At 39.4% G+C, this 13,859-nt stretch overlaps 1 protein-coding gene across 1 annotated transcript; it reads right to left on the reverse strand.

Moving 5' to 3' along the window:
* Positions 1-479: 479 nt before the first annotated feature.
* Positions 480-13,254, reverse strand: cacng8a (calcium channel, voltage-dependent, gamma subunit 8a). Its single transcript, XM_085345878.1, has 5 exons — positions 13,224-13,254; positions 8,251-8,502; positions 5,192-5,275; positions 1,853-1,993; positions 480-1,333 (listed from the first exon to the last, which is right to left on the reverse strand). The coding sequence occupies exons 1-5, from the start codon at positions 13,252-13,254 to the stop codon at positions 480-482; spliced, it is 1,362 nt and encodes a 453-aa protein (XP_085202004.1).
* Between the last annotated feature and the right edge of the window lie 605 nt (positions 13,255-13,859).

Genomic DNA, 13,859 nt, shown 5'->3' on the forward strand with positions numbered 1-13,859 from the left:
AATCATCAAAGCTTCCTTTACTGTTTCTTTCAGGATTTAAAAAGATGTCCTTGTAGAAACTGACAAAACTGAGATAAGGGAAATAAATAACGAAAGCGTTCCCCTGCCTCCTCGGCAAGGCACCTAACTGCTGCATTGGGAGGCTGTTTTATTACACATCTGGGAGTTTTGTATCTCTATGATTTAGTGAGTAATTCAGGAATAAAAAACAGAGAAAAGAAACATTTCCCGAATCCGCCACTGTACCCCTGCTGTGCAATTAACAAAACAGGTTTCAAAGTCATGACAATTTTTAAGGCGGCTGTCATGAATTTGCTCTTAGCATCAGATGTTTGATGACTGTTTATAATATTTATGGCAGCTCGATACCTCAGGCTCAAGGACAGAAACCTTATTGTTGACGTGCCACCCACACATTTACAGCCCTACTCTTCCTCTCTAAATTCCATCTCTATTTCTCCTCTCCTCTCTCTCTGAGTTTAAACTGGTGTCGTTTTCCTGTTTAGTGTATCTGAGTTGCTATCCCGGTCCCTTTTGGCTGTCAGTCGGTCCAGGGTTCCCACGTTGCCCCTGTCCCGCTCCATGGTGGCTGTAGATATCGGGGCTGGCTGGGTGGTCGGAGCAGCTGATGTGGAGGTATTCAGCGGTGCTGCGTTCTGGGCTACAGCTGCCGCTGCTGCCAAGTTGGACTTGGAGTGGGAAGGGAGCGTACTGCTGCTTATCACTGCTCCTCCTCCTCCTCCTCCTCCACCGCTGCCACTGCCACTGGAATCTTTTGGGAAGTAGTTGTGGAGCTGGTAGAGCGTGGCACGGTCCACCGTGCCATAGAGAGGTGGGGCACCTCCTCCGAGGCTGCCTAGCTTGGAGTCCCTTGAGAGGGTGTACATGGAGATGTCTCCACCTCCTCCGCTCCCACTGCTGCTGGTGTGGTGGGGGTTGGGCAGAGTGGCCACAGAGAATGGCGGTGCAGATGGTGGCAAGCTGAAGGTCTTGGAAGCTCCAACGGGCGAGGTCTCCTGCGAACGCGGCGGGTCAGTGGAGCGTGAGCTGGAGCGCGAGCGCCGTCTGAAACGGTAGCTGGGCAGACGAAGCATGGCGTGCGTTGTGCTCTTGAAGAGGTCAGTGCGAGAGCGGCAACGGAGCTCCTTGTTCTTCTCGATGTAGATATTGACAGCGAGCACGCCGACCATCTCGGCCAGGATGAAGGACAGACCGCCAAAGTAGAATGACCAGCCGTAGGAATAATGCCACTTCTTATCCTCATCCTTCTTGGGGGAGATGTCGCTCAGTGCTGCTGAGATGTACACGATCACTCCAATGATGTTGCTGAGGCCTAAAGAAAGATACAAGAGAGATACAAGTGCTCCTCTGAGTCAAATTAACCTGCTGGTTCATTAAATTGTTTTGCAGACAGGCTTTCTGGAAGTGCTTCCTCTCAATTACACTGAGAAGAGGCATGCACAGTATGACAGTCAATCTGCACATCATACATAAGGAGATTAATCTAACTCTACGACTGATAGATATAGGTTCATCCTGGCATGGGCACTGCAGATTATCTTAAGCTGTATAATGTATATGCTAGGTCGTGTTTCATGGCTCATGCTACATGAATATAATAAAAAAAGAAGCATCTAAGTGTTCAGAAATTCTTTTTAGTAACAGAATACAGAGATTTTAAGGACACTGTATCTGTTAGGGATTACAAAGTCAGCCGGGGTAAAATACAAACTGCCCATTTTAGTGTTAATAAAAAATGTAGCAAACATACCTTCAAACAAAATCTTCTTTTCAAACTCTGACTGGAAATATAGATTTCTTTTCCCAAACCACAGTAAAGCTGCAGTCTTACCTGCAGCTACAAAGAGAATCCCACCACCGAGAATAATGTTCCTTTTGCTTTTATAGAATCCGCTGGAAGCGACACACACTCCACCCAGAAGAAGCAATATGGCACTGAGGATGGGGAAGATGCTGGAAGCTCTCACCACACCTGCACGAGACAGCAGATGAGAGCATCATTGTTTTGGCTGCAGTGCTGCTGTTTACAGTCTGTGCACTTGAATCTGATATACGACTGAGTCTGTACTTTTCTAATAGTGGTTCATTAATGCGTTTTCTTCTTGAGGTTCAACACCACTTGAAGGTGCAAAGTTAACAGCCTTGTGACACTTCTGAGGAATAAAAGTGTTACCAAGGCTTGGCACAGCTGACACTACAAATTGGCTGTGGAACAGCAGATGTCTTTTTATATGTTTCCTACATTATATTTTATATGGCACATAATGTCTTTCGAGTCCCCGAGTTTTTCCAAGACTAAATAAAAATAGTTAGATGGCATGTCGTCTTAAAACTAGAGAAGAAAGCTATTTTTTTCTTTTCAAAATGTGAGATAATAAAAGTTATGGGGAACATGATGATTTTTACACTGTAAATTGAAACTTAATGAATAATTCTTTGTTACAAATACAGTAGCCACAGCTCCTCAGCAAGAGTGCACAATCGGCAATTTTGCTGGAAAAGGCCGAATTATATAAAAATCCTTTTCAGCATATCCTTCTGCAGATGCTTCATAGCTATAAACAGAAGTGATAACAGAGAGACGTTATAGAAGATGAAAAGCTCCATCTCAGGCAGGAATATGTGGAAAAGCAGAGCTTTCACATTTTCAAGGTGACTTCTAAAGCTTTGCCTCTGAGCTGAAGGTAAAAGAAAAATGCTGTGATAACCATTCATTCACAGAAGCTTCTGTCAGACATGCACGTTAAATTTCACGTCTCATTTTTTTAACAAGTCAAACGCACATGTGAGCAACGTTCACCTCTTTGGGAAAAAAACATGGATTATGATAAATTGTTGGTGCGATTTTTGCAAACCTGCAATTGCATAACGGCTCATGCATATAGTTCTATTTGTTAGAAATGAATGTAAACTATTGATATTTCATTTTGCATGAAAATTAGTGTTAATGATACCAACTAACTAAATGTAAACTGAATTGCTAACGATTCTAAAAACTAACAGTGAATACTTTCTGAACATGCTGAAATGCCTGACATTAAAAGGGCAAAGGGATGATTGTTGTTCCTCATGACATTCAAAAAATAAATAAATAAATAAATAAAATCATCATGCAACACACAATGAAACAAGACAAAAATGTACCTGCAGTAATGGTGGTGAGTGGACTCAACAAAAGGAAACAAAAACAGGCAAAACTAAATAAAAGGGGATAAAGAAAGACAAAGACAGGTGGAGACAGGGAAACAACAGATACACTAGGATGATATGAAAAGAGAAACACAAGTAAGAATATAAATTGTGTTTTACTTTGAAAACACTGGTGGTTGTCTGTGTGCATGGAGTTAATGTGTGGCTCTCTGATTACAACCATTTCAAAACTAAACACACAACCAATCAAATATTGTCTAAAAACAACCAAACAGATATATGCCTTTGGGTTTTTCCAGCTCATTAAAGAGTTGGTGCTTAACCCTTTTAATTCCAATCACACTCTTTTCCTAAACCTAATAAGTAATTGTTCCAAATCAGCGAGTGAAAGTAAAAAGCCAGTAAAAAGAAACAGAATCAGGGAGTGACAGATGTGAAACAACTGCAAAACTGAAGTCGCCATACCTCAACGTTACACAGTTAAATCCCTTAAACCTTCAACTCCAGACACATGTTTTTAAAACAAGATCATTTCTTAGGCGCCAGTATAGCCACATTTGATGGTTGATGGTTTCGTTGCAATAATAAGTCCAATATTTCTAAGAGAATCTGTGTAGACTGCTATTTTTTAAGGAAAAAACGCCATCAGCTCACCATCTGCTACATAAGCATGATATAACCTCTTTTTTGGCCACAGACACAATTTCACTGGTTGAGCTGTGTTTCTGGGTAAAATAAATTAAACTCACTGGCCACGTTATGTATCAGCTGCTTGTTAATACAAATATCTAATCAGTGACACACATACCACAAGAATATTTCATGATTATTGGCTCCAGATGGGCTGGTTTGAACTTTTGAGAAACTGCTGGTCATTTGGGATTTTCCCACACGACAATCTCAAAGATGAGGTGTGAGCAGCAGATCTCTGGGTGAAAAGGTGAGCTGAGTAATTCAAATAACCACTCGCTAAAACCCAGGTATGCAGCAGAGCATATCTGACACACAACCTTGAAACAGCAGCAGAAGGCCACACTGGGTGCCACTGCTGTCAGCTACAAACAGGAAATGGACACTTTGTACCAACTAAGCCTAATTTCAACACCACCATCTATCGGAGGATGATTGCTGACCATGTCCACTTCTTTAGGACCACACTGTACCCATCTTCTGACTGCTGCTTCCAGCACAATAATGCACAAGGTCACAAAGCTCAAATCATCTTGAACATGACAATGACTTCACTGCACTCAAATGGCTATCCATCAATCTCTATGCCAGCTACCACAGGGCGAGAGGCGGTGTACACCCTGGACAGGTCGCCAGCCTGTGGCAGGCCAGCATCTCAGGCCTTTCTCATTAAATAGGGTTGTTATTGAAACTTAGATGAAACTAAAGAAAACAAACCCATCTAATATCTCTCAGGACTGTCATTCACTCTAAATTTAAAATAGTTTCAATTATTAAAAAACGAATAAAAAAGACTGTGAAGTGCAGAAAAGCAGACAGGAGAATTTCAGATAGTATCACTGCACCTGTCACAGAAATAGATGTCTTTACATAACGTATAAAGCTGGAACATATGCGTTGTAAACCAAAAAGGTTCAGGCTGTGCGAAGCAGAATCTGCTATCACAATGGAGGCAGGATGTGAAACCAGAATCCTGAGCTGAAAATAATCCATTAGTGAAGGCTGTTCTTTCAATTCCTCTGTGAAAAAAACAGCAGCTTTCTGCACACCCCCAGACTCCCAACCCCATGCACCTGGGCATTTATACACACATGCACACTCTGTACAGACACTTACACACACCTTCAGGAACGCTTCGCTTGAATCTGACATCCGTGCATTGATATCCGCCCACCATCCCCTTCTGTCCTTTCTATCCGCATGTGATGGAGACTGTAGTGTGTGCAGTTCTGTTTGCTAGTGTATGGTTATCTAATGTCTCTCTTCATGTTTGTGTGCATTGTGTATTTCTAAGACAGTGTGTGTATGTGTGTGTGTGTGTGTCACTCACGCAGCAGATACTCTGCAGCATCTTGGTCATAGTCTGCGTCGTCTGGGAAATGATTGATCTGGGAACACACACCCCTCTTCAAACCTGAAAAAAGACAGAGAAGAAGAAGAGGGGGAGAAGATGATGAAGGTCAAAGAAGAAATCCCACGCAGACATAAAGACAGAATGCACCAAAACAGTAAATAACAAAGGTAAAAGCCAGAAAAGAGGAAGACAGACATGGGAACAAAAAAGAAGAAGAAAAAAGAAATTTTAAAAAATGGGGACAAACCAGGAAGAAAAAGGTTAATATATATAGATATATATCTATATATCTATATATAAAGATAGATAGATAAAGATATAAATATATAGATATAAATATATAGATACATGTATATATATGCATGAATAGAGTGAGAGAGAAATGAAAATCAAGAAGATCACAAAGGCCAGTAAGGTGAGAGATATTAAGACAAATGGCCCAATGACACAGCAAAAGACATATGCCCTAAATGTTTGCAACAACAACAACAAAAAAAAAGCAAAACCATAACTTGAGTCATGTCACATATGCTACCTATACATTGCTATGTTTTCTTCTTATTCTCTTTCCCCCTCACCCCAAACCTTTCATAGGGAATTGTGGACCCCCTCTCCAAGCTTGATTCTGCTGGAGGTTTCTTGCTGTTTAAAGGTAGATTTTCCTTCCCACTGTCACCAAGTGCTTGTTCATGTGTTCATGTGGCTGTTGGGGTTTCTTTCTAATATTATAGGATCTTTACTTTAATATATAAATCCCCTTGTGGTGACTGTTGCTGTTAATTGGTACTATGAAAATAAAGTGGAATAGTATTGTATTATTGTGTGGGGGTTTTGTGTACTTTAAGCCGAAATAACAGCAAAAGGTTTGTGCAGCATAGTTGCTGTTTTTGGACTGGCATTGGATGGTTGGATAATTTTAACAATCACCCTTTATAGGCCAGAAAATAATAATGATGGGGGGTGGGGCAGCTATTTGCATTTATATGATTTATTGTCTGGGTTCAACCAAGAAAAAAAGAAAATCAACAGTTGTAAGCTGTAATTTTCTCTGAAACACAAGCACTATGTATCGTTTTCCTCCTGCCTATACGGCGCATTGTTCTGGGGCCTTGGTGTTAATTGTGTGCCAGGCTAAGATGCTAAAAATATTCCTCCATATTATTACTAAAGACAGCAGCCCAGCAGCCCTCCTGGTGTACAAACTGTTTTATAAGCTTGTGTTTCTTCTTGACACACAACGGTTGTTTACCTTGACAGGTATTTGTGCATTGCATGGACAAAATTAACATCAGGAGAGAAAAAGAGATACCTGTGTATCCCGGAGGGTAAAAGCAGTAAAAAGCTCATTTCACACACACAAAAACAGAAAGAAGTTATAAAAAGCCTTAAGCAAATTTATACCTTTTCAGGGCAGACCATATTAAATTATTAACATGCAAAGTATCAGGAACTCGGTTAAAAAGAGAAGAAAATACACAAATGAACCCAGCTGTCAATACACTGGTAGAAATCTGCTTGCTATCTTCAAAGAAAGAAGAAAAAAATATGCAAGGCAGCAACAAAAGCAGTTCCTCTGACGCATCTGACAAGACAAAATAGCTAAAACAGCTCCTAAACTTCCACGTCAGATGTGAGTTCCTGCTACAAAGATGCTCTGAGACGGTTTGGCCTTTTAATTCTTGTCTGTTGCTTTTTGAACATTACACTTAAACCTGAAAATGAAAGAAGGCATTTACTGACTTGATAATATAATGACTTTTATATTGAAGGTTTAGGATGTGTAGAATCTGAAATGTGAAAAACACAAATACTTTTTATTTTCATTGCTATCATATTTAAATAAAATATTATCCATTGTAGGCACAGCAACAGCTGCTCATCTCTTAATATCTCAGATAATCTGACATTGGTGTTATCGGTGTTCTGCACTGTGAACAGGTGACAACAGGATGCTCTGTGGTCTCTGGTTACATTCATGAGCATCCTATAGCATACAGTAATAGCTTCTACATCCACTATATTCACACAATGTAAATGAGCGGGAACTTTATAGCCTTGCAACTGCATCTTAACACACAATCTAGATTACTACATTTAAAATGTTGTTATAATTATGTTCAGGCACTGGCGTCATGCTCTGCTTTAATATGGGAATAGCCAGCTTTGACTTAAAATGAAGAGTTTATTATCAAAACAACAGTCTTCCCTGAACTGTGACGAGGGTGCTTTTTCTGCCTAAATCAAAACAAAAAATGTAATCGTTAATCTAATCGGTTTTTTTTATTAATTACAAATTTAATACTTTAGTCAACAGAAGATTGCTATTTCCATCAGAAGGCGATTATATTTGGCAGTTTTGTTCTGGGACTTTGCTGCACTTCCATGAGCCTACATGAAGACAGTTAGAGCAGCAGTGAGAGCGCCGTTCAGAAGAGAGTAGAACAGCACCAGTAAAAACAGATATATTGATCGAGTCAGACAGAGCATAAAAGAAGAGGTGGGGTGGAGGTGTACAACATGTGTGGCTGAAGCAGGTTAATAGCATGTCCTACACGGCCTGCACACCCCGGACCAAATTGTTTTGTCTGTGGTCCAAACTGTGGAGCTTTATTCACTCGAGCAGAAACCAAACTGCAGTTAGGGTCTATAGATGTAATTTGTTCAACAGATGTAATGCAATAAAATGTGGCTATATTATTTATAGTATAAATGTCATTATAATCAAGCCAAGCAGGCAGCAACTTCTAATTCTTGCACCTTGCACCTTACCAGTCATATGCTACTACGGCTTTATACAAATTACAAAATGCTAATGTACTGATGAATAAAATAGAGAAAAGTAGAGCAACATAGACACTGTGGGTGGATGTGGCTGGGTTACTGAACAAGACACCTATTTATGTCTCATGAGCACACTGACCTCACCAAGACCCTCTGGTGACAAACACATGAGAAACACACCAAAATTCATCCCACAGCGCACTGAAAGCATCGCACAGTCTCAAATATGCAAACAGACACACAACCAACTGTACCTTCCAGGCAGCAAATCCTCCAGAGGCCAGAGTGGGTGAGCGCCCCAGGATCCTTCTTGTCCTTATTGTTGGAGTCCTCCTGTGATGAGTTGGCTGTGCTGTTGCAGATGAAGGCCCGGGCGTACAGCCAGTAGTCAGTTCCAATAGCCACTGTCATCAGTGCAAAAGCTGCAAAAGCTCCCATGGTGGTCAACAGCACCTGGATCCCTCGCTCACACCACACCATGGCTGGGCGGGGAAGGAAACTGATGTCTGACAAGAACACAGAAAATAAAATCAGCCGTCTGGAGAAGGCAGGGCTGACACATAATACTAATCAAGTTTAAACGATGACATTATTGGGATGCAGACAGAGCCATGAATATTTTCCTGTTAATATAAATGCCTTGCTTGTAGGATAAGTTACCCAACAGTACTAAAATAAAGGATTGCAACTATAAATTTAGTAATACTACTACTCTAACGCCATGCATTTGTCCAATACTAGTGTTACCTGATAGCATATATGCTCTTGTCCAAATATGGTAACTCCTGGCTCTAGAACCAACATGGCAACAGTTAAAATACTCGAGTTAAAAATACAATCCAAACCCGTGGGTGATGTCATGGTGGCTACAGTCATTGTTTATATACAGTCTCTACCTTTTATACAATTCTCTGTTTTAATGACTTCCTGATCTTACGGTAGCTGATATAGACATTGAAACTGATGACTTTTAATATCCATAACTTTTATGATGTAAGGTCTTGTTTTTGGAAATTTGCCTTTATTCTTATTTGAGAGAGAAACAACTAAGAAACAGCTAAGGGTATGTTAGAAAGTCATCATAAAAAACATTACAAAATTACACCAAAAATACAAAGTTCAATCCCACTGTTAAGTGTTTAAATGTTCAAATGGCTGCAGTCTTGTATAAGCCATTTAATTCCATCACAATTCAGTGGTTCAAATATACCCTCAATGCCTATGAAAATTAAAACGAGAAGCTAAAACAGGTAATTCATAATTCATACACTGAACTGTCAAATATATTTATGTATTAATAGAAATACTGTCCCTCATGGGCCACTGTACGGGACCTGTGAGAGCTGCTGACGGGGTTTACTCTTTCTGTTGGATTCTGTGTGAGCACACTGGAGCAATTTTTAATCAAAAAACCACACACATGCAGCCTGAAGCAGTTAAAAAATGTTGGCAGCAGGCAACCAGCTAAGAACAAAATACCAACCTCACTGAATCAACGGAAATACAAAAGTACAAATATTGTTCCAAAACTGAACACAGAAAGGTAAAATTGACCCAAATACATGGGGTAAGAAATTAAAATAATGTTTGACAGTGCTTCATTTCATACATCTGCGGGGGATCTCAGGAGCTAGTCATATTTAAATTCTGACCTTTTTCTACAAACCACTTCCAGAGAAAATCACAATAAAAGGTATTAATATGAGCAAGGTTTGGAGGAGGCCTGAGGAAAGGAATTGTCTTTTTAGGTTAATGAGAAGACCATCTGAGGAAAATATGTGCAGAACAAAAGGGCAAATGCAGACGAAGAGCAAGATAGAAGTCTTTGTGCACTTTTTTTTATAATAAGCGACAACAAGAGTGGCTGAGGAGATGGGAAGTAGACAAGTGGAGAGGAGAGAAGAGATACAAATCTGAGCTCAGAGGTGGACAGTGAGAGGGATGACAAGAGGAAAATTGAGATACAACACATCTGTCGTGCTTCAGGAAACATAAATGAAAGTGGATGGAAGCAGGGTTCCTGCCTCTGTGGGGCTCCCCTGTCAGATTTTAACCATTTCAGCTGAAATGGAGAAAGTGCTGGGATTCTGCAACGCTTCAGGTTCGGCTTCTATTCATCTCAAACAAGAGGTTAATGTAAACAATCGATCACACAGAGAATACGAAATCCGCTGAGGGCTTTTAAACTAGTTGACTAATTCAGCTGTCCTGCGGGGGGGTTTCCATGGCAACAAACGTCCCAAAAATAACAGAGATCGTTGATATTTTAACCCCGAAAGTGACCCGCCTGCTTGAATATGCACAAGGTAAGCGTCATAAAGACATCACGGCACTGGGGCGGCAATAACAATCCAACAAAAACCAATAAATTTTTAATTTGCACTAAATTGTCAAATTTTTATTCACTGGATGCCGTACTCATTAGACATTGTTTTATTTTGTATTTGCATTATAAGTTTAAAGCCTAACACTGATTTTTAAATTGTGTCACATGTTTTTAATGATTAGTTGAAAGGAATTGTTCAAAAATACATTATAAACATTATAAACGTGATGCTAATATCCAGCATCGCAGTGTTTCCTGTTTCATTTTACTTAAAGAAATCAGTACAAATCAGAATAATCATTCAGTACACGTGTATTTATAAAAAGGCCCAATATTGCTATCTGCCCATATTGCCTTTGCTGAATGATAGTCATAAACTGAAAACATTTTATTTACATTTTCAAAGATAGTGTAATAGAGAGTAAAGAGTTAAGTGAATCGGTTAAAGGGAGGATTTCAATGTTTCTTTGGAACAAATAAACAAACAAGAAATTACAAACAATTAATAAAACTTTACTCTTAAGCAATAAAATATTATTTAGTAATTAGTTTGTAAGAAATTGTGAAGCAGTATGTAAAAACAAGGCTAATGTTCAAAATTGTCATTACTTTTTTATATTTTCTAAAATATTTTACCTTCTACATCCAGATATTATATTACTGTAGAGTCTTTACCTTATGATATAAAGCGCCCTGAGGCAACTGTTGTGATTTGGTACTGTATAAAAACAATATTGACTTGAATTGAATTACCTGAAGATGTTAAACTATGTCTGCTCTTTGAATTACTACAATTATATACTTGCTTGTAGCGCCTTTGTACATCATTAAACTTCTGAGAAAAACTCCACTAGATTTACAAGAAATCTGCTTAGTCACAATCCACACGGCTGGAGATGGATCATTTGCCAGCATCACTAAAGGGGCAAATTTCACTGGGTGACTGGCAAGGTCACACCCCTGGGCAAGCGTGGCTGTCCTGAGTGGGGGTTTCCCCCTCATAGACGAGGCGTTTGCTGGATGATGACCTGGTGTAAATGAGTGCAATCGTTTTTGGTAGTTTGTGCATCAAGCTGTTCAATAAACTATTGATACTTTGACCCTGAAAGTGATGCACAACGTTAAATACACGAAGGGTATTTAAGATAACAAACATTTGAAAAAGTTGTTCTTGACTTTGTCATTGTTTGGTTGTTTTGTGCACTTGGTCATCAACTTTGGCTGTCTTGCTACATCAGAACTTTCTAGATGGTTACTGAAAAGTTACACCTAATTTATAAATGCCTAACGAATAAAGTCTGATTCATGTGTAAACATAATTTAAATGGTTACAATAAAGTTGAAATTTTATGGATATATGATAATTGTTTTTGAGAGTGAGGTGGGAGGTACCTGGAGACTGTGGTCCATGTCCTCGTTCTCTCAGCTTGGCATTGATTACTTCATGATGTTGTATGAAATGTTTTGTATACAAGTGTCTTCAAAATGACATTTTTACAGTCTATTACTGAGTCGGATAAAATACATTAAAAAGTTATTACGACATATTACACAATGTGATAACAATGTAATTAAAAAATATTAACAATTAGTAACCAATATTGGTAATATTTACTAATAGTTAAGTAGCTTTTTAATACAGTTTATATTTGCAATGAATTTACATTTTAAAATCATTATTCAAAAAAACAAAACAAAAAAGACAATTACCAATTATCAGTTTAGGCATTGGTATCAATTAAATTAAAAAAAAAATCCTAAAAAAACTTACTGAGTTTTGAAACTTCGTATCAATATCAAAAAACAATCTTGGGCCTCTATAACTTGCATTCAATCCTTTAATATATAAGAAGATACCCTCTGTGGTTTATATGAAAATGTCTTGGCTTTCAAAATTAAACTTTTTGTTTGTGTTAAATAAGACGATTGATGCTAAAATGAATGAAAGATTGCGAGCGCAGCACACTGACATAGCAACCTGGCAGGAAGAGGTTTCCTCTATATTCACACTTGTCATTTACACATTTTTTTCCTGGACATCTGAAAGCTTCCGATTAAGTAAAGATCTATAAATACGTCTTTTTCACATTATAACCAGTTTGGCTTGGTGAATGAACTGTTTCCACCTGGATGATCAAACATGTTTGTCAAACTTTAGCTTTATGCCTGTGCAGTTTTCCCTACAAATACTTTAGTAGTAAAAAATAAAAATAATAAAAAAGACATTATTTAGATTGCAGAGCTAAAGGCAGTTCAGGTAACATTGTCACTTAAAAAAAATTATATTTCAACATATAAAAAAACTGTGTTGCATCCAGTGACACAAGCCTGTGTATTCTTGCTTTGCTTGACCCTGACTGGCTCTGGCATTAGACCAAAGCAAGGTTACTTTGTTAAATTAAAATTACTGTCAAATGTCAGATGGATCATTTCAATATTTCAAATGCTGTGTAGTTCATTCATGAAATTTGTGTTTAGCAGCATGGATTTTCTCAGCTTCTCATATGTCAGCAATCCCCTCAGTCATCCCTGATCCTAATATGAACAAACATTTAGCTTGGTTACACAAATGCCAGCACAGATTAATCGAAGCTACTCGCCTTTTGAATCCAGACATCTGCACACATCTGTACTTGTGTGTGTGTGTGTGTGTGAGGGTGGTTTCCTGCATGACTGTACTGATCCAGGCTGGTTTGTGTGTCTTATTCCTTGAATGTGCATGTACATGGGTGTCATGTTCATGCACATCAGAATCCACATGTGCATCTGGTTGTTTGTGTGTGTATGAACACACACACATTTGCCTGTTCTTGTGTGTGTGTGTGTGTGTGTGTGTGTGTGTGTGTGTGTGTGTGTGTGTGTGTGTGTGTGTGTGTGTGTGTGTGTGTGTGTGAGTGTTACCTGAGGGCATGTTTCTCCCTTTCGCCTCCATCTCCTCTCCCCCCTGCTGCTGCTGCTGCTGCTGCTGTTCTTCTTCTTCGTCAGTGAAGAGCTCTCCGTAGCCCCGGTCCGAGCCGCCTCCATCCACTGTTTATCCGCTTTCTCGCCCCTGCCTCTTTCCTGGCTCTTCTTCTGCCAGTTCTTTTCTTCCTAATAGTTTCTTTTTAAATCTTCTGCCTTTTCTTCTCGTGCGTTTCCCCCCTCTTCTCCTTTTACCTTGAGTGCTCTGTCGCTCCTTTTCAGCAAGTAGGGGATACTTCACTTTGTGTCCTCTCTTCTCATTGAATTGTCATGGCAGTCATCTTAGCTACTGAGAGAAGCAAGAAAGAGGTGGAGGGGAGGGGAGGGGGGGTAAAGAGCAGATGAGAGAGAGAGAGAGAGAGAGAGAGAGAGAGAGAGTGAGAGAAAAGACTGAAAGAGAAGGATGGAAGTAAAAGGACAGGAGAAGATGCGGGAGAGAAAGGAGAGAAGAAGATGAGAAGATGAGAGGTGGGGTGGGGAAGATGGGGGATTTGATTAACGAACGTGACATGAGTCTTGAGAGCAGGGGATGCTCCTGTACAGAAACATCTTCCGCACAAACATATTTTCTATATG

Source organism: Diplotaxodon limnothrissa, linkage group LG22, assembly GCF_057381915.1.
Source record: "Diplotaxodon limnothrissa isolate DT_005_m linkage group LG22, D_limnothrissa_male_GT1.1, whole genome shotgun sequence".
Lineage (NCBI taxonomy): Eukaryota > Metazoa > Chordata > Actinopteri > Cichliformes > Cichlidae > Diplotaxodon > Diplotaxodon limnothrissa.

Coding starts and splice junctions, on each gene's coding strand:
- cacng8a (XM_085345878.1), bottom strand. CDS start 13,254: ATGGAGGCGAAAGGGAGAAACATGCCCTCAG. Junction 5,276..8,250: donor GAGGATTTGCTGCCTGGAAG/GTACAGTTGGTT, acceptor GTCTTTTTTCAG/GTTTGAAGAGGGGTGTGTGT. Junction 1,334..1,852: donor GATTCTCTTTGTAGCTGCAG/GTAAGACTGCAG, acceptor ATCTTTCTTTAG/GCCTCAGCAACATCATTGGA.